Source organism: Protopterus annectens, chromosome 8.part0 (assembly GCF_019279795.1).
Source record: "Protopterus annectens isolate FY-2018-M chromosome 8.part0, PAN1.0, whole genome shotgun sequence".
Lineage (NCBI taxonomy): Eukaryota > Metazoa > Chordata > Ceratodontiformes > Protopteridae > Protopterus > Protopterus annectens.
Genome location: NC_056741.1, coordinates 732,793,370 through 732,815,148, shown reverse-complemented (window position 1 = coordinate 732,815,148; position 21,779 = coordinate 732,793,370). Strand labels below are relative to the sequence as shown.

The 21,779-nt window shown below is 39.0% G+C and overlaps 1 protein-coding gene across 1 annotated transcript in view; it reads left to right on the top strand.

Annotated features, from left to right (window-relative positions):
- The window catches only part of GPKOW (G-patch domain and KOW motifs), a 743,201-nt gene that overhangs the window by 229,164 nt on the left and 492,258 nt on the right, over positions 1–21,779 (top strand). The window contains exons 4-5 of the mRNA XM_044080190.1: positions 5,234–5,340; positions 17,631–17,835. Of these exons, the coding sequence (XP_043936125.1) occupies positions 5,234–5,340; positions 17,631–17,835 (312 nt within the window). The remainder of the gene's footprint in view (positions 1–5,233; positions 5,341–17,630; positions 17,836–21,779) is intronic.

The window sequence follows — 21,779 nt, the reverse complement described above, 5'->3', positions numbered from 1 at the left end:
GGTTGAAGAGCAAATGAAGTAAACTACTTCAGGTAAAGAAGTTATGTACTCACCATAATATTCCATCTGAGTAGTTCTACTTCATTTGTCTTCAACCATTCCCTCCCTCCTTCACCCTGACCTTATCCTTTGGGATATGACACGTTCCTTGTTCCGAACACTTATTGCTGGGATCTTTGGTTCTGTCAGGGCTAAAGTTCATTCGTGATCTTTGTGTTGGAAGATAAGGTGTTATTAGGTCGGGTATCTGTTACCTGTTAGGCAGCAAACTCCATCTGAAGGGAGAAGGGAGATAGGGGCATTGTGGGTAAGGGGAGGAGCATGGAGCTCGGAGCCGTAGCTAGAAAATGCGGCCGTGTCGGATCCTTTATGGACCCGAGGACCCACAGGTTGAAGACAAATGAAGTAGAACTATTCTGATGAAACCTTTTGGTGAGTACATAACTTCTTTTTTTAGTACTGGTGGAGAGATTGTAGCTGTGGAAATGCAGGAGGTCTGGGATAACAGGGTCTGTGGCAGTGTGAGACAGAGATCTCCCCTCAAAAGTCTGTAAAACAATGAGTAAAGGGATAGAGCTTCCAGCCTCTCTTGGTAGCTCAGGAACTTTAGGCCTGAAATCATTTTTGTTTTGTAGTGATGTCTTATCTGTGCAGTATGATCAAGGGAGGAATTGTCTACCAAAAGTGACAACACTAAATTTCTAACATTTAATTTGAGCCCATTTTAGTACACTAAGTGCTTACTAGGGAGAGTTCATTCTGGAGAGTTGAAAGACTACTCTTGTGGAGAGGCATCACCAGTGCATTGCACCACTCATCCGGGCCAAAAACAGTACTAGACTTACCTTAAACACTTCAAGGAGTTGACTGCAGGGGCATGTTTAATACTATTATTTAAGCAGTCAGGTATATTGTCAGGTCTCATGAAGGAAGTACTTTTACTGAAAGTGCTGTGGTAACCAAGACCAAATTATCATTAGAGGTAACTGAGGGAGTACGAGATTCAGATATTTCAGGGGTTTTGATGGAAGTCTTGAGGGTGAAATTGGCACTGAATCTGTTTGCAAAAAATATTGGCAGTGTTCATTGGATTAGAATAGGAGGTATCATAGGATATTGTTTAGTTGTCCAACATAGCTAAAGGGTTTGTAATTAGCTTAGGTTTCAGAGACCAGCCTATTGTCATGGGCTGCTTTGGTGGACCTGACAGGGTTCCTCTTTTTTTTTTTTTTTTTTTTTTTTTTAACTTTGTAGTGCTTGTGATATTTAATCCACAGCATCTCTTCAAGGCTAAAAGTAATTTAAGGAGGTTCTTTATTTTGTAATATAGTTTATTTATGCAGTGGACCACAAAGGTTGTGTTTTTTTAACTTGCCATGGTACTTTGTTCTGGTGAGGACTATTACTGCAATGTATTTTTCTGAATGGATCTAGAAATCTTTAATGAACTTTGCTGCTGTGTCAAGGTCAGGGGAGGTGTAATAAATGAATGTTGATATTTCAGCATAGAGTAGGTTGTGTTTGGTATGTCTGTATTCTCTAAATTCTTTAAGGATTGCTGTAGAGGCCTTTGGAAGTTTAAGGTCAGAATGCCATGTCCTCTAGTATATTTATTTACCAACTACTTGAGAAATGTTTTCAAGTCTAGGAACCTTTGGCCATATGCTACATTTGAAGGTATAGGTGTCTCATTTTGTTAGAGTAGTTAGACACCCAGCTATTGGAGTTTTTGCAAATAAGGCAATAATGTAAAACATTTTATAATCTTGTGTGCTCATTAGAAGACAAAACATTCTGTAAGAAATTTTATTGATTATTAATACTAACAAATATATGGAGCTGTGGAAACCTACTGCAGGCATTAAACATAAATCCAGTGAATTGCTGGTTAAGGAGGGAAAAAACTCATTTTGTGGAGCCATTTCTTCCTAAACGTTCAAAAGAAAGGATTACATATGACTAACTATGAAAACTATAGTGCATATAAACATCCACACACACAAAATAAATTAAAAGGTTTTATTATAATTGGGTCAACTCTTGAACATAAGCCACTAGATCTTGTGCAACACTCATATCCACTTCCCTTACTGCATGGTAGTTTAGTTTTTAGAGTCATAAGTCATAGATTCATACTAGGCTAACTGTCCTCTTGGGACATTTTAAGCCTAGCCAATTACCCCATGTGAGAATCAAATCCTGCACCTTGTGTTTCTAAGGTAAGCACCTTAACCATTACGCCAGCCTCCCACGCCACAGCACTAATGCATCTCCTATTTTTTTCTTGTAGTAACTGTCTCACATTTCAGATTCTAGCTATTTTACAGAAAGAGGGAGACCTTGTGGATGGTGCTAAAAGTCACACCTCTGCTTATCTGCAGCATGGTTATTTGCGTACCATATTGAGAGTAGAGGTGTGCTTGGCTGCAGAGGCACAAAACGCTCATTCAAGCTAGAAAGGAAATGAGGGAAATGGAGCCATGCAGCAAATGCCACCAGCAACTTTTTAGTGCTCTCGATGTTTTTGTCAAGGAAAGAGTGAGTACTTTACAGTAAAAAGCAACCAAAGGTAGGTAGGATTCCATAAATATAAACTCTTTTTTTTCAATTGGATATCCATGCATGACAATGCAGGAGGCTTCCAGGTAGAGAGGGCAGACGGTTACCTGTTTAGCAGCATGTTTTCTTTTTTTCAAATGTAAACATGCATTTTTGGTGTACTGTGCTTATAGGTTACATTCTAAGCTGGAAATGTGCTTTGTTTATGATCTGTAGGTATAGTTAGGAAGCAGAATGGCCACAGTAAGTTGATAAAGGGCATATGTGTCTCTACTACTCTCAGGAGGTAAGGGAATTCTATTGTTCAAACAAGTGTGCTCTTCCAGGCTTCACAGCAACTCAATTTCTGCCAAGTATGCTTGTGTTGATATTTATTGGAACATGATAAAATGAAGTACTTAGGAGTATGGGCTAAAAGTGATTTTGTTAAGGCAGTTAATGATGTATGAGAAAAGATTAAAAAAATATAATACAAAAAGTGAAAAATTGGAAGCTCTGTGTTACGGATATGGATAGCAAGATACAAGCAGTAAAGTGTTTTCAGTCCCTTTAGTTTTATATATAGGTTAGGCATATTTTTATCAACTAGAGGAACATTTGTGAGATAGCAATTAATAGAGAGTTGGAAGATTTAATCTAGGAGGCAAAGGGTAAGAGTCAAGTGGGATAAGCTGATCCTTCCAGTAGAACAAGGTGGTTTGGGATTACCTGATTTCAATGGGTATTGCAGAGCTACATAGTTAAAGCCCCTATACACAGTACAAGCAGAAAGCTATAATTCAAAGTGGAAAAGGATGATGATAAAATGGTTGGAAGCTCAAGAAATAAGAAATGACTAGAATTTTTTATGCAGATTCTTAAGGATAATAACAGTAACCATACAGAATATTATATTCTTAAAATTGTAAAAAGTATTCTAAGAACTAAGCCAACACTGCAATGGAGAAAGAAGATTCTGACGATAGGGATGACTGCAATTAGGAGTACAGACAATGGGCAAGAGGAGGCTGGAATTTACTGAAGAAAATTAGCAAAGGAATCGAGGTATTCGGACCAAGTAGGTAGAAAAAAAGATAATAGAATGCAAAGAGGTTAAGAATTCATTTAGACTGTGGGCTAGAGATTACCTCCCATATCGGGAACTGATATCAGAGTATAGACAGAGAAATTAATAGGGGATCCTAAGTGAAAGACCAGTACTGGTAGAGTTTTTAGTAGAATCTAGAACAAAAGCTGCTGTAAAAAAATGGTTAATTAGTAGGGCATATAAAATATTGCATGAGAACTATAGGAATCAGAGGAGGTTATAAAGGATTGGGAAGAGAGATTGGATAAGCAATTCACAAATAAACAATGGGAGGATATATGTACGGCTGCCAAATATGCAACAAAGTCTAGAAGATGTACGATCTTTGCCTGGAAGTGTTTGCATGGGTCTTTTTATACCCCAGCAGACTCCAAAGAATTTTTCCTCCATTCGGTTGCAGATGTTGGAGGTGTGATGGAGAAAGAGGTAATTAGGAGCATTTATTTGGGAGTGCAGTGAGTTGGCACACTTTAAAAATTCCCTGCAGACATCTGTGTCAGAAATTCTGTGTGAGCAAATTTGTGTAACTAAGGACATTTTTTTTAGCTGTGATACAAAATTGGAATTGCCTAGACATAGTAAGGCTTTGCAGAGTTTAATTCTGGTGGCTTCCAAAAAATAGCGGTTTCAAGAAAATGGAAATCAAAAAAGTCTAAACCAACCTTAGAAGTAGTGAATATAGTAACAGAGATAAAAGAACTGGAAGTGAGATCTTTAGAAAAGAGTATGAGCAAATTATATAGAAAAAAATGGGAATCATGAGAACAGTACATATAGAATAATATTTTAGAGGAAGAATGGGGTTTAAGGGAAGGCAGGAATTGAATGAGCTATGTAATATTTGACTGTCAATGATTGTATAGAAGGTTATATGTGATGTATAATGTTTGTAACTCAAAATATGTCAATATGGTTTTAATGTATATAAATGTATGATTGCCTATGTGGTAAGTGATAATTCAGTAAATATGCTTCTTGTTTTAAAAAAAAAGTATGCTTGTGTTGGAGGCATTGAGTTAATGGTCAGCAAGTAAGGAAAAAAAGTTAGGATCAAGTAGGTATTATTTGTCGTTGCTACCATACTTAGCAGCATATCTTTCAACTGCTATGATTTTGGCCCTAGCTTGAACCTTGCTCCTCCTAAGTTTACTGAACCTGTTAAAATCAGCTCTGTTTAAGTATATGTAACTTTTTAAATAAATAAGCTAAACCTGTGCAAAGACTTCTACTACCGTCTGTACAGTATATTACTATTGTAGACCTTCATTTGTGAAAAATAAGAACGTGTTCCTCTTTTGGCCCCTCTGTTATGACTTTAAAGACCAGTGTTTTGATTCTTATTGCTTGGGAGTTGACAGGTATGCTTGACATTGTGAGTGATATTGCCAACAACTGCCATTTTTATAAGGAGGCTATGTAATTGTACCTTTGGTTTTCCAAGTATCTTTCTGAAAAAAAAATTGCACACAAGATTCCCCTCTGAAGAACTAGTTGTGTCTGTACATGTAGGTCTTCCCATTTATCTTTGTCTGCTGACGCCAGTAAGGATTAGGACCTGCAGTTCTGATAAAGTGGTTTCTTTTTAAGTCCACAGATACAGATTATGAGACTGTTCCAGTGGATGCTTATGGAATGGCCATGCTACGGGGAATGGGCTGGAAGGAGGGAGAAGGAATTGGACGAACCTTCAAGCAGTGAGTAATTTTTAGCTGTATTCATAAGCCATGAAATGCCTCCTGCTTTGCATGTTGTCACAACTGTGATTGTAGGTTGAGTCTGGTGTTGCTTGTCTGTAGGGATAAACGATTGACAGTTCTGTCAACAGTCCTCTTCACTAACATAAATCATGCTCATTGCACTAAGTCATGTTCATTGTAGTAAATCAAGCTCATAAGAGAAGTATCAAAGAAAGACATATACCTGATACAGCTGATGTACAACTCTGCACTAGAGCTGGTGAAGAAGTGTGTAGAAAACAAAACTTGGCTAGCTGAGATAAATGGTCCTACATATTGCAGCAAAGATTTAGTAGTAAGAAGTGCTGACTAATGTTGCTGGCTAGTAAAAACAAAAGGGGAAACCTAGGTAATGAAGGAGAAATAGTAATAACAGAAAAGTGGAAAAGGACGTTATTATTATATCAGATAATGTAAAGGTGTTTAGTCATTGTGAAAAAGCAGTAAGAAAGGCTTGGGAGGAATTTGCAGTGCACTAGAAGAGGCTTTACATGTTCAAAACTGATTATTCTCTCTTTGTATGGACAGTTGATGAGATCATCTTTGGGAGTTCTGTGTACAGTTCTGGAAACGTCTAGAATACAAAAGTTTACAGAATGAAGGCTTTGCAAAGGATGATGACAAAATGATTTCTGGTTCTGTACCTGAAGAGAGACACCCTTCACTTTGCAGCAAGACTTTTTCTTAGAATGATTCATCAGGCCTTTTCAGCCTTTGTTCTAAAATTATGGAATACTGTTCTACATACGTTAGGAAACCATCCTTCCTTCCATTCTTTAGTCAAGTCAAAGGACACCTTATAGAAGGAAGAAATCTGTAAGTGTGTTGATTTCCATCATTATCCTAGATCTCTGACATTCTTTAATGCTTTTATTTACTAAGCATTATAGTTCCTGCTTCAGTGGTGGATGATCTTTTGTCTTGCAGTGGTCAAGCATGCATCTTTGTTAATATTGTATGCTATTTCTTTTATGGTTAATATTAATGAAATGGGTCATATCTGTGAAAGGGACAGCTGTCAGGCTCCCTACCTTAAATAAAAATGTCAGAAAATATGAAAGGGACTTAATGTTCCCGGTTAAGAAATGATGGAAATAGAAGACACGTGTAAAATAGTTTTAAACCCTAAAGGAATTAATAGACTCTGACTGGTTGCATTTTTTTAAAGGAGAAGAAGAAAAGAATGGCATAGATGTGGTATAGAAAGAAGCACCGTCTAGGATGCTCTGTTTGCCCGCTATTAAAAGCCTGATCTTGCGCTCCCACTTTTAGACTTGCATGCTGTTGTATCACAATCAGTACAGTAGCTCTGTTGCTACACATTTGGGATAATTTTGAGATGCACTTCCAAAACTCGTGAATTGGTTAGGGATGTTAAACAAAATATGAGGTAATTTTCTTTCCCCTTTACTTGTTCATCTTGTTCCCCTGGCTGTATCCTTAAGTTGTCCAGTCAGTGCTATTGATGCTGTTTGCTAGCACAACCTCTTGCTTTACTTTTTTCCTGTCCAGTCAAGGTTTATAGTTCAGTTAGACTTTTCTTGGAATAGGGATGTATACTTTTAAAATGTACTGATTTGTCTTCATTAATCAGCATAACAAGTGATACTCACAAATTCCAGAGAATTAATTTGCGTTACAGACCAGACTTCATGGAATTAGATCACGTATATTTTCTGTATGTGTAAAGAAACACATTTGTTAAGAGTCTCTGTGTTTGGAATTACAGAAGTATATATTGTTTTTGGAAAAATTACGCAACTATAGGCACCTGGAGTTCTCTCATTGGAATGGAATTTGGCCGAAAACTGGCTTCTTTGACTGCAGAAACGTGTTTTATTCTTCACTGTAACTGGATTAGCTGAAAGTATGTTGCATTTCTTGCATGTCACTGGAGAAGAAGCCATAAAGAATATTGTTTTATTTCTTTGATGAAAATCATTACAGAATAGCAGTACACAGAGAAAAAAAACAGTAATTTTGCCTTTCACAAATAATTTGCCAATTAGGCATTCAGGCTATTCTGCTCTTGTAAAAGCTATGGGTCTATAGATGGATGTGTTTCTGGACTGAAGAAAGACTGTCCTTTTGTGATGTAACAAGTAATGAAGCAACAGTCAGATTTTTTTTTATTTATTTAATTTTTTTAGAGAAACAGACTGCTTTGAATGTGTGCATAGTAAGTGAAACTACTAACAACACAGATAAAACCATTAACCAATGAAAAGGAGATGTGTAGGAAAAAATGCGAGCCAAACAGTATGGCAAAATGAGAAAGGTGGACATAATATGTTGGAAATAGCTCTGAAAATAAAATACATTGTATTTTAACAAAGATGGAGGCAAACACTCTTCCTAAAATTAAAGCTCTGCAGTCGGTATGGATAAGAAAGGAGCCACAATCCAGTTGTTAAACAGTTCTCTAGAATTTCTGATAGAAAATATTTATAGAGATTTGCAAAGGTCTTAAAGAATGTGTGTTATGTTAAAAAGGAATGAAAATTTAACTCTTTGATACTGTTGACATGAGTAAAGTGATTCATCTCCCAAGCCCCTGCTTACACTTACAAGGGTACAAGAACTTGCCAGAGATTTTGGATGCATGGCTATGCATAAAAAGGCTCTTGTGGTCATTAGCCTTGTAAACATCTATGAACCTAAGAAAAAGTTTGATACTGTGACACACTCATCACAGATGGTGATACTAGTGTGCAGAAGAGATTGTTGGAAAGGAATACCAAGAATTAACTGGTGAATTGTGGAATTTAGATTAGATAATGGTGCAGTATATGTAGTCTCCTGACAAAAAATAGGTATAAAACTTGGGAGTTTGTGTGTCACTTAAGCAAAAACTGTTTGTATGCTCTTTATGTATTTTGGCCACTGGATGACACCATACTGGCCACCAACCTATCAAAGACGAAATAAGCATATTTCATTGTTGGTTTGCCTCAGAAATTGCTGAAATGTTAGTACATGAATAAACCATTCAAAGTTTTTTTTTTCAAATAGTTGTTCCTAACTCAAAATAATAGGAGAATTATCTTATGTGAAAATTTTGCGAGGTTGATAATAATACTAATTCACAGTGTAAAATAGACTGTACATGTGGAAAATCGGAGCTAATCACAATCATTTGAGACATTTGATACTGTGCAGAGCCCTAACAGTGATATCCTCAATGACTTTGCTGATCTTTTTACAGCTTTTGGAAGCTTGCCAAGAGACTGCCACATAAAACCTGATGCTGTGAAAGTGATGTGCTTCCAGAAAATTACCTGTAGTACTCGGACATTTGAAAGCAGTCATGAGTGCTTGGGAAGTGTAGATATCATTAAGAAGAAAATAAGGCCAGTAGAATGGGTGGATATCAGGGATCACTCTTCTAAAGAAAGACAGTATATATAGTGTTTAAAAAGAATAGCAGTTTCCACTGCTTGCAATAGAATGATTGTCTTCAAGAATGCCAGATGTTTTTTTCTCCAATAGTAAATACAAACTAAGGTTTCCGGTATATAAAGCTAGATGAAGTAAGTTATAAATTGTGTACATTTAATGTATCATTAGGAAGGTGCAAGTTCTTTAGTGTCACAAGTATTTCATCAACACCAGAGGTGTTCCAAAGGGCTGTATCCTAAGTAATCAAAGGCATGGAAGTTGTAAATGACCCTACTCTGGTAAAGCTGCTGGACAAACTAACCGCATAATTTCAACCTTAATAGTAAATGTGAAAACAGTGACAGGTCTGAAGTCCATACGTCATATTCTTGTATCAGAGGGTTGGAAACATGGTTCAGGGAAAAAAAAGGTGGTGGTGTGCAGATGCCAAGACAAGAAGATAAGCAAGCCATACCAATGTTTCTAGGAATAATACAGTATCTTGTAAAGTTTAATACCTAGAATGTCTGAGATAACAAGGCCTCCTTGAAAGATGTTAGAGCAGGATATGGTTGGGAAATGGAGTTTTGAACTCAAACACTGAATAAAGTAATTATTTACATTCTGATGTTAAAATCCCATGATGTGAATCAGCTGTTTGTTTTGCAAGTAGATACATTCAGAATGGTTCAGGAGCTGTAATCCTACAGGAGACTAGACAGAGTGCCCCAGGGTCCAGAAGACCTAAGAAATGTACAATAGAAATGTACTCTAAATGTATGGAGGCGAGAAATTACATGAATGCATCTGTGTGAAGGTAATCTGGTAGAAGCCACAACCCTTACAAAGCATTTTCAGAAAGCCTTTTTCAAGGCTATTCTTAAATTGCAGAAGATATTATTGTCATGAAAGTGAAATACATACCAGGGAAGGAGTTGCACTTATGCGTCGAGTACAGTGAATTCACTGAAGAAGTGTGAATAAGTAGAGATTCTTTAGGTAATGCTGCAGTTGCCATTGACAGAAGACAAATTAAAAGAATTTTATAAGTTTATTAATACTGACTTGGGAATGCAGCTGCTGAAGATTTTTTTTTTTAATTCAGGGAAGAAGTTGTGTCCAAGGCATGATATACAAAGGTGACAAAATAACTTTTCTCAATCAGTGAGAAAATAATTGCTTAACATTATCACGTGCATGAGTAGTAAAGTGCAAGGAAAGAGTACAAGATGTAATGTTTTGGCCAGAAATGTCAACTCTGTGAAGAATTGTAGCATCTGTAATGAGTATAAGAAAGACAATCCAAAAGAAGAGATGACTACATAATCCTGTTCCAAATCATCCATGGAGTCAAGTAGGTACTGATTTCTTCTAGTTCAGAAAAGCAGTGTCTCTTCAGATTATAATTCCAAGTTGTTTGACATAGACCGACAGATACAAAACGTGCAGGAGGTTAGTGTCTTTATCTGTATTATTAAGATAAAGGATATTGTATGTTTTCATATATGACAATGATCAATAATACACAAGTCAGGAATTTAAAAGATTTGTAAATGGGGACTTATAACGTCCAGCCTTAATTTTCCTCAATCCAGTGGCCAAGTGGAGGGAACTATACAAGACAATGGAGAACCTTATGAGAAAGAGGTGTAGTACATGCTGCAAGGACTGATAACTTGCTTGTTTGAACTATAGGAGGACTTGGTCTGTTTTCTGCTCGACCACTAATGGGGAAGAAGTTTGAACAAAAGATGATATACATGAGCTGTTCTACTGTTGTCTGAGAAGCAACACAAAGTGAATGAAATCCTAGAAAGAGAGCAGAGAGAGAAATACTGTTGTAACAGGAGCTGCAGAAGACTTGCAGCTTGACAGAAGTGATGGGAAAGTGTGCACCCCGAAGCTGAAACTGTTAAAGCAGCCAAACCAAGATTCTTTGCAGTTTGTGGTGAAGGTAGTAAGCTAAACAGAAGAAATATTAGATGTTTGTGCATTGCAATATGTTCATAGGTGTGTACTAGGCTAGTGGCCCTGGAGCCTTTACAAGCCTAGCCCAGAAAAATTGCCCAGGCACCGTGCCACCTGATGTTAGTTCACAGTGCCCATATCCAGTAGGGCAACTGGAATGCTCCCTGGAGTGAACTTTCTGTTACCCATCCACTCTTCAAGATTTCCTTTGGGACTCCACTTGTGACTGATCGATAGTCTGACTTGGAATCTACAACTTTCACTCTGTGAGTCCTGTCTGTGAGCCAGTTTGCAACCCACCTAGTGATGCCTAGTTTGGTGAGTTTATCATTGATACCCGAGTGGGGAATGGTATCAAAGGCCTTGGCCAGGTTGAGGTAGGCTGTATGGCAGTGCCTTACCCTCATCCACAGACTTTGTGACTGCCTCAAAGAAGTCAACCAGGTTTAGCAGGCAGGATCTCCCCTTGACAAAGCCAAACTGTGTGGTCAAGAGTCTGGAGATTGCCTATATCTTTGTTAAGCAGGTCTATGATGCGCTCTATAGCTTTGCATACCAGACTCAGTGTAATGGGGCAATAGTTCCCAGGGTCTGTAGTTGCTCCCCCTTTATGGAGCGGGATGACTGTAGCAATGCGCCAATCATTAGGGACATAGCCTGAGGTAAGGCTGTGATTGAACAGGGCACACAGATGTGGTGCCAGTTCGTTTTGTAGCTCATGTAGGATGCAGCCAAGGATATTATCAGGTCCTATGGATGCTGTATTCTTGACTTTGGACAATGCAGCTTTTACCTGTACCTCAGAAATGGTGGGTACCAGGCTTTCTTCTGGTATTGTGATAGGCTTTCTTCTGGTATTGTGATAGGGCCCTGGGGGGGGTAAAGTTGGCACTGAATCTGTTGGCCAATATGTTGGCTATATCTGTGGGCTCAGTATAGGAGGTGCCATTGTGCAGTAACTCAGAGCAAATCTGGGTATTGCCTTTGAGGTTTTTGATATAGCTATAGAAGACTTTGTGGTTGTTTTTGGTGTCTGCTGCAATTCTGCCTTCATAGCTAGCTTTAGAGGATTTCATAAGGGATCTCAGCTTTTTGTTGAGACTGATAATGGAGGTTTTTCAGTCTTGTGACTTCATTTTTTTCTGCAACGGTTTCTTCCTTCTATTGTAGAGTTTGATGGCTGGGGACCACCAGATTGGCTTCATTTTTTTGGAGGAGAGCGTCTTAGTTCTTTTTGGTATGGCAAGGTCCATGCATTTGTGTACATGCTTGTACAGTGCATTGGTGTATGATTCGGCAGTCATGCAGCTATTTTCCATTGGCATGAATGCCGAGAAGTTAGCCATCTCTGTTTTCAGGAGCCCAAAGTCGGCTTTAGAGATGTTTTTCAGGGTGGTCATCTTAGCGGGGGGGGGGGGTGTAGGTGAGATGGAGATTTCCATGGTGATCATTTTGTGGTCAGATTTAACCAGGGAGGAATTGACTGTAGGTGTGGAGCAACGGTCTCCCATGTTGGTGATAACCAGGTTGAGGATGTTGCTTCCTCAGATGGGGGCCAGAATGAGCTGGTCCAGGGCATTGGAATTGATAAATTCCAGAAAGTGTTGGGCCTGTACATTGGTACTGGAATAGCTTTCCCAGTTGATGGGAAGGGTAGTTGAAGTCACCCAGTATGAGAGTATTGGGTTGGACCTTGATAGATTCCAGGGTGCTTAGGAAGTTGGAATGAGAGTCTGGGGACATGTTTGGGGTTCTGTAGCAGGCTATGACTTGTATCGCCATCTTACCCAGTGTTAGTTGTACCTGAAGTATCTCGGATGCATTATGCTGGACTACCAGTCTAGAGATATGCGTATTCTTTAAGAATATGGAGACTGCACCGCCTTTGGAGCTTCCTCGCCATATTCTGGGGCCGAAACGTATGGAATGAGTTGTAGCCTGGGAGTGCAGGGGTACTTTCTGCCTCTTTAAATCAGGTCTCCATTGCAGCACAGATGTCGACATTCTCCATTTTGAGGAGAGCTTCAAGCGAGTGCATCTTGAGATTTAGACTTCTAACATTGAGCAGCATGACCCTCAGATTGCATTTGTTTATAGCTGTTGCAGTGGATTTTTGGTCTTTGGAACCCTGCCTAAAAAGGCTATATAGGGGTGGCAGGAGCCTTAACCAGTACCCGGAATCCCAGGGGTGACAGATGCAGGCCGTCTCTGGCAGAGCATCAAGGTCTGTTGATCATGTCGTCCCAGGCAGACAGATACTGGATCCCCTTAGAATGACACCAGAGGCTTAGCCAATTGTTGAAGTCAATCATTTTCTGCTCGTACTGTGGTATCATTCTGGGTGACAGTAGAATACTGCTCAGGGCTAGAGTCATACCTGCCTGGTCCATGTAATCTGAGAGTTCTATAAGATCTCTTTTCATGCCATCCAGGCAGGTACATCTCAGGTCATTCACACCCACATGGACAATGACCGAGTCAGATTTGTACTTGTTGCGGAGTGATCTGAGTGCATGTGTTATGTGGCAGATCCTGGCACCTAACAGACAACTGACTGTCACCTTCTCCTTGTTCAGCCTAGTGAGTGGGACATCAATGTGCCTCACAGATGAGTCTCCTATGATTAGTACATTGGGCAAAGTGTTTTGCCTTAAGGGCTTGGGTTGAGGGGCACACTGTGGTGGTGAGCTATGTATTCTGAGGTTGGTGTTGTGTTTTGGTGATTGAGTGCATTTCTGTCTCGTGGGTCTCTGTTGTTTGGGTAAATTTTTATTGAGAGCCTCCGCAAAGGTGAGTGTATGGTTTGTGTTTCTATGTGTGGGTTGTGATGGTTGGTGTTTTGGAAGGCTGTGTGTTCTATGTAGTGAGTTGCAAGTATTGACCTTCTCCTCTTGACCAGCTAGTCCGGTCTTGATTGGAGTGTGCACTGCTTCCAGTTTGGTGATATAAGTGCATCTCTCACAGTTATGAGTGTTGGGAGGTAATAGGAGAGGGTTGTCTGTGTACATTAGACAGTTGCCACACTGTCAGAATGCCCAAGTGCGCCAGGTTAGCAGGAGAAAGCACAGGAAATGCCCTACAATCATACCAGGAGAGGTGGTCGTAACTAATAAGTACTGGTGTTGTTACTGCATAGGAACAGCTAGTGCTGATAGCACCTAAGTGTGCTACAATAAATGCTACAAAAGCCTGTTAAAGTGCTAGCCGATTACGCTAATTGAAGTGCAAGAAGTAAATGAACAAGCATGTTCTAAGGGGAAAATTGAAGAGCAGACTTTCTGGCAGCAGTAATAGTTTACCTCAACTGAGTGCTGCTACACGGTGCTCAAATACAGCCTTTTAGACCAGAAAGTTGAAAGGGATGGAAAAAATGCCCAAACGGCCAATAAACTACAATTGTTGGACCAGAAACCACTCCTCTTGTGGTAGATAGGGTACCTAGTCCTTAAAACTCCCACTGATAAGCTAGAAGGCTTCCCTGCAACACAGAAAGGTCTAGGGGCTCAGAAACTTACAGAACAGTCCTGGATACAGCAGATCTGTATCTGGATTAGACTAGTTACAGGTAAGACGGGAAACGAGCTTAGAACTTTTTTTTTTTTTTTTTTTTTTTGCAGAAAAGCAGTTAGAACAGTAGCAAAAACACTTTAAATGCAGTACAAGCTAGCACACTTGAGTATGTAGCAGTATTAAGGCAAATACCGTTTAAGTAAATGCAGATAAATTAAAAAAACAACAAAAAACAAGTGCAGAGAGCAATAAATTATGGAAAAAAAAATCAAAATGGAGGCACTTAGAGTATCTCTTTTCTCCTACCTGTTGCTGTTGTAGTCTGCAGGATGCCAAAACTGGGTCTGCGGATCTTAAACAAGTGCAAACCCACGTAAACACAGGCTTTTAAACCAGGAAGTTGAAAGAGACGGAAAAACTGCCCAAGCGGCCAATAAACTACAATTTCTGGGCCAGAACCACTCCTCTTGTGGTTAATAGGCTACCTAGTGCTTACTACTCCCACTGATAAGCTAGAGGGCTTGCCTCCAACACAGACAGGTCTGGGGGGGCTCAGAAACATTTTGTATCTGGACTAGACTAGTTACAGGAAACGCGAGAAACAAGCTTGCAACATTTTTTTTTTTTTTTTTTTTTGCAGAAAAGCAGTTAAAACAGTAGCAAAAACACTTTAAATGCAGTACAAGCTAGCACATGAGTCTGTAGCAATATTAAGTGCAGAGAGAGCAGTAAGTTATGAAAAAATCAAAATGGAGGCACTAAGTGCAGAATAAGAGCACTTGAACATTTAAGAGCACACAGAACAGCAAACTAATAAGGTAGAAGACAGTTAAGTAAGAGTAGCTGAAGAAAGGATAAATATATATATATATATATATATATATATATATATATATATATATATCTTTTTAGTGGAGAGGGAGGGAACAGGGCAGATTAAGATATTATAGGGGATGTCCTTCCCAAGTGCTCTCTCTGTACACAGCTGGGGCTGGTAGGAGTGTCTGAAATCAAAATATGATCTCACTGTACTCAGCTGAGTGGGCAAATGAGATGGGCCAAGGAGGAGTGTCCAAAAACAATTTACTGCAGGGGCAGACAATTCCAAAGCCACCAAGATTAACACCACAACAGGAACAGGGACGGGGGGTGGGAAACTAACTGCAGCAAGACAGAGACCATAATATTCAATGAAACAAATATCTAATCTTAAATAAGCAAAGTGTGGAGAAAAGTATACTTAAATCAGCTTGTGTATAATCATCAAAGGTTTAGGAAGGAGAGATTGCTACTGATCTAAAAGTGATTCTGAAGGCTAAAAAGTTGCATTTTTGATGATGTATTCTTTCAGTATGTATTTAAAATCACTGTTACTTTAATGTAAGAAGCCCAATGCAAGCAACGTTCATTTTATATGATCAGTATATTGTAATGCATGCTGTCTTATAGATTATACCTTTTAAAAAAGTTGTGGGTAGAAACTAATTCAGTGTAAAGTATTATGTTCGCATTTTGTTACGTTTCCAGTAATGCATTAAGATGTACTTTGTTGGGAGATGATCTCAGAGTAGTCAAACTGGTTTTACTTTGCAGAACAGGAATGTATAATAAAGGTAGCCTTTCAAGGTCCCTTCTTTTGCATTTAGGTATGAGGTGTATTCCCTCAAATACTAATGGGCTAGGTACAGTGATTAGTATGTCTGATGATACTCATGCATTTCGGGGAATTGAGTTGTAGTATAGACATCGTGGAGTTTAAACCACAAGGTAAGGCATAAGTAAGGGTATGTACCTCAGTGGTAGTATGCATGCTTTGCATGTAAGAGGTTCGGGGTTCAATCCCCAGCATCTCTATTTTAGGTGGTTGGGGGTTGGCATATTGGTTAGGGTATTTACCTTGCAGACACAATGCACAGGGTTTGATTCTTACTTTTGTTCTGACAATTAGCTCATCTGGATAATTGAGAATGTAAGGTGACTGATCTCCCTGTAACTACGGGGCTAAGGGTTGGCGTAATGGTAAGATATTTACATCACAGACACAAAGTACAGGGTTTGATTCTCACCTTTGAGAGAAATTAGCTAAACTTAAAATGGCCCACAAGGGCAGCTAGCATATTACTTACAGATGTGTTGTGTATTAATCCTTCTGACATGATAGTTATTGCCATGTTGTGTGCGGTAGAGCACTATTGCACATTTTTGTTAATCAGAAAATAGGATAATCGTCTTAATTTGTGGGCATGAAAGTGTAACTTGTTCAGCCCTTAGAGGGGAGTTACAGGGAAGCTTTAATAGGTGCTTGCCATGCTTTTAGGATTTTTTCTTTCTTTGTTCTGTAAGTTTGTCATGCTTACAGTGATTCAGTTCAGTCTAGCTACAAGCTATTTTCCTTTCGTGGATTCGTATACATGTAAAATGATAACATCCTATAGCAGACTTTGCTATAAATGGATTCAGGAGCTGCACAATGAGCTGTCCTTAGAGAAGCTGGTGGCATTCAAAGAACAAATAAGGCTTTGGCGCACATGATTATTTACCTAGACAGATCTGCTGTTTATAATATACTGGTGCATGCACTTCGTAGGAAGAGATGCGTGCAGCATTAAAAAAGAGAGATTGCATTTGCCAGGATAAACCCATAAGCTATTGTGGGTTTCTGGCACCTTGGTTACTCAGTGCTGTAGTATGGTATTACTGATTTCTTTTTATTACCCACCCATGTCCATTCAAGCTAAAGTAGTCCTCACTTTGGTCCCAGTATATGAAACTCCTACTGGTTATTAACAGCATCAAGTAACCATCTATGATGTCTGTATGATGAGCTAATGTAACTGATGAAATACAATGCTCGGGTGGGGTGGCTAGCGGCATCATCTTCCATTTGGTGGATAAACTTTGTCCTTCTTATTTCAGTACACAGATATTTTTATTACTCTGTGTTCCTGTCAGTGTTTCTGGAGAATGTTTGGTGGTCCAGGAAGGGGGATCATCAGCTGTTGCTTACTGGAACAACAGTGGAAATGAGATTCTGATATGCATAATACTGGAATGAGTCAACAAAAACCTAAATACAAATACTCTGATACAGTATTTAGTGCTACAAGTATGAATTAGTAAGTTAACTTGCTTTGCTTATGAGTGCTGTATTTCTGCAGGAGACATCTTTGTTAAAACTTCTCTTTCAGGTCACCAGATTGATGAAGTAGTGAAAACTAGACACTTTATGTTTGAAGAAAGAGTTAGCTTTGCAATTTGTTTACCTCATTATTGTTCATGAAAGTATAAGATTACATTCAGTGGGTTAAAAAATACTGTTAAACTAGTGTTGTATAGAATGTTTGCATTTGGAAGTGATGATAAAAAAAAATTATTATTCTGTAATATCCCAGAGATGTGAAGCCCATAGAGCACCAGCTCCGTCCCAAAGGTCTAGGTCTGGGGGCAGACAGATCAGCCCTTCATAGTCTGGAAGAATCGAAACCTAAAAGGCCACTAAAGCCAGGGGAAGAAAGAGGTGATGAAGAACCTAAGGAGCTGACATTAGGAAGCCTGGTACAGTTAGACAAGGGACCGCACAAGGAAATGTATGGCAAGGTAAGTGTAGTATGATAGTGGATCACCTTCAAGAAAGCACATTGCTAACTTTTTATATTATATATGCAGCACTTCTGTCCATTTGGATTCTCCCATATCACATCCATGAACTAAGGATGTTTGGCTTTGGCTGATGTTTTTCTTTGAAGGGAAAAAAGGCAGTAACATGCGGCTACATTAAAATTGCAAGCAATAGATTTTGGCATCACTCTGCAGAAAAAGAAAAGTCTGGAAGATAAAGGCTGTATCACTTCTGTGCAGGAAGCTGATTTCTTAAGATTCTTTTTTGTATGTGCTGTGGAACTGTTACACTTGGACACTAGTACTTCAACATGTAAAATCATGCATGAGTAACATGAATTGTGAAACTGTGAACATTCCTTTTTGTTTTTAATAAAATGTTTATTCATCTATATAGTTATCTGAAGACTTTTTTAGTATTATGTAATAAGTAAAAACAATTTAAGCATCAGTATGTCTTCTTTTTGTAATCTCGCATTTTGAGCAGAATCATTGACTGGTAGGGCTTTTTTGCCTAAAGTCTATTTAACTTAAATGGCGTCTTTTACATAGAGTAAACTAAATGGCAGTAAGTGTGCACCACACCAACAAATAAAAACTAAAATTGTGCATGACAAAAACACTGGCTCCAAAATGGTAATGATCCAGAGTAATTTTGATAAACCACACAGATTAGCAGAATCTGTCATCGTGCCCAAACATGTCCAGCTGTGCATCTCTGAAGTGAAGAGAGAATTTTGGTGGCACATTTGTCAAATGTTTAAAACAAAAATGGGCAGGATTGCAGCAGTTCTTCCCTGTGGCCTTCTCTTGTACATCTGTACCTAAGGCATTGTTGGGGACTTGGTTTGAAAGCTTCCTTACAAGCCAGAAACAGACCTTGAGGTGAGGGCTAAACATCAAAGATTAGTAGCATAAGTCTTTGTCTTCATAAGTCCACTGTATTCAATTTTGTTACTAGCAAAATGTTGACTAGTTTGAATCTTCTCACCATAACACCAACAGTGCAAGTCTAAATCCAGAAAGGTGATAGTGTCTGAGGCTGCTTTCACTGATTTTGGAAATCCCACTTATGATCTTTCGTTTAAGAAGAGTGACTAATTAATATAAGATGGTTTGGACAGTCTGACCTGTTGCCATACCTCTTAACCTCCTAAATGCAAGGACTTTGGACAAAGCCTAAAATAATCGGGAGACAAAGGGCCAGAATTAGGGATATATTTTAAATATAACTCTTATAAGCTTAATATGTTACTAGAATAACAGGATTTGTGTTGGCCTCCAATTTCTGAAGAATATGAAGTCTGAAACACAAATGTATGTAATTATTTAGTGATTTCAATCCTCAGTGATCTGCCAGAAAACTACAGATTTTGTGAGGGACAGACCAAAAATATGAAGCAAAAATCTGAACAATCTGCAAAAATCTGGGAGGTTGAGCGATATGCCTGGTTCATATTGTTCACCTTCCTTCACTGCCCCGGCAGATGCTGATGCTGTCAGCAGAGCTAGCTGCTTGATGTGTTAATACAGGTCACCAACATACTAAAGAAGAAAACAGCATCTTTTAAGAAATTTTGTTTATTGATGTTTATCTGCAGGGTCTGGCATTGGTAGAAGACTTTACAGAAGTGGAACATTTGCTGGTCCTAGGTTGGCTTTTAGAAGACTGATCTCAAGCTGTTGACTACTCCTCCAGCAATGTTTAGAAATATCATGTGGGAGCCTGAATGCCATCTCTTTCCCCAAACTTTCAACTGAATTTCTCAGGCTGATTTGAAGTTTTAGAGACCACAGACAGAATCAATATTTGACTTACTGTGTGAAGTCAGACAATTTTGGATCTTTGTATCTGTGGAGGTTCCACTAGTAATGCAGCTGTGTCTATCACAGTTGCATTGAGTTTCAGTCCCTAAAAAGGAAAGGGAAGCAAGCTAAATTGATCCCACCACTCTGTGCTTCTTCTTCCACATCTCTCTTTTTTTCTTCCTTCAAGATGAAGAATAAATTATTCAAGTGCCATGTTCTCTTCCTAGGGGAAGATGAGAGAAAGATTATCTTTCCATTCTTTTATGGAAAGAGAGTATGCCTCCTAGGTATGAGTTGCCTATCTTATGACTCTGGGTCCAAGGGTTTTGCCTTTCTTATGACTCTGGGTCCAAGGGTTTTGCAGATTATCCTTTTCATTTTTGGACTGTACCCAAGGAGAGCCTTCATTTTTCAGCAGTGCTTCCTTTTATTTATTTATTTTACATTTGTTTACCAGGAAGGTCCAACTGGACAGAGCTGTCCATTTTCAGGGGAGGCTCGGGGAGAAAAGCTCCAGAACAATTGTAAACCTACTATACATAAGATATTTACACATTGTTATAAAAATATAGCAGACAATAATAACATTGTATGTAATACAATAATAAATAATTTTAAAATAAATAATTTTGTGTAGATAACTGAGGACTGGCTTACTCAGGAATGGGACTTGTCCAAGAAGAAGGCTATCCTGATGTAGCTTCTTGATTTTGCCCTTCATGCCAGATTCCTTCCAAGATATTTACACTGTTTGGATTCTTTCTCATTTCCCCCATAAAACTGCTGTAGAGGATGTTATTTCCACTCATGTTAAAGAGCTGTGGAAGAGGTAGTAGTTCCTGAACTCTGCTACCCTAGACTTGGGGGTTCAGAGTTCTGGCAGGTTCAGCAACCATGACTTTGTCAATGCTGCCACCTCAAGCAAAGCCCACATCTACATGGACCAGATGCATCACATTCCAGAGAAATGTTTTAAAGGATGCCCTTGTTAAATTTCAGGGCTTGCCTTCCTTTGATAATCCGTATACCTGTTAAGGAAAGTAACAAGAAAACAGTAACTCATATCCTTTAAAGGTACCAAGGAAGGCGGCATCCCATGCCCTTGGAACATTGTGTAGCATGACCAGATGGTCTTCCTTTTGGAAGTGTGATACATGGTACTGCTAGTCCCAACAATTTGAAAACATTTTGAAAATTCAAGTGCAGTTTTGCAATAAATAAATGCAAAACTTATTGCTATTAAAGTATTTCTATAGAGGACTTTACCCCCCCCCCCCCATGTGGGGAGCTTTGTTCTTCGCGTATATACACTAACTGAGATTGCTGCATCTTTGAGAAAGGGGAATAGATCAAGATACTGCAGTCTCAGTATCTGTATACACTCCCCTAGTTGCACATAAATTTCACTGTTGTGAGTTTGGCAGTCACAGTTCTCAGGCTTTTAGTTGGCACAACAAGTGGATCACTGGTAGAAGGTTTGCATGTACAGAGGAGTTTGGCTGAAGCTGACCACAATTTTTTGTGAATTTTATTTATTGGAAGGTTTCTGGATGGTTTCTTTAAAAGATCTTTCCATTTTGGAGCAACTGCACAGGAATCTGTAAAATGTCTGTGGCAGAGAAGTCTGGAATTCTCTGAAGTGATCAGTGTTGTACCATTAGCAGGATATGCAGCCAGGTACACGAAAAATCCGTACTAATTCCTCTCTGTGTGACCTTGGTATTGACAAACTGTTGATAAGAACACTTCTGTGATCTTTAACAGTGTAAAGAGTAGCCCAAGATCCTTTCATAAGGAAAGGGAGAGGTTGTTAGACTCCATTGCCATCTCACTGGAGAAGGAGGTATGAGGGAAGTAAATAGTGTGGGAAGAAATAGCCAGGGAATTGTTATGGCTAGGCTTGTATAGGCCCTAGGGCTGATAGCCTAGTACCAACCTATGAGACCATTTCTGACTACACCTTCCTGCCTTGCCGATGAAGTATGGGCAGTCCATAGATTATGGACAAGAACCTGTGCCATTTTCATCCATAGTGCATCCTCTTCCACTAGAGAGTGTAGGAGAAAAAGGAACCAGAGACCCATTTTCAAAAAAAAAAAACAATCTGCTTTGCT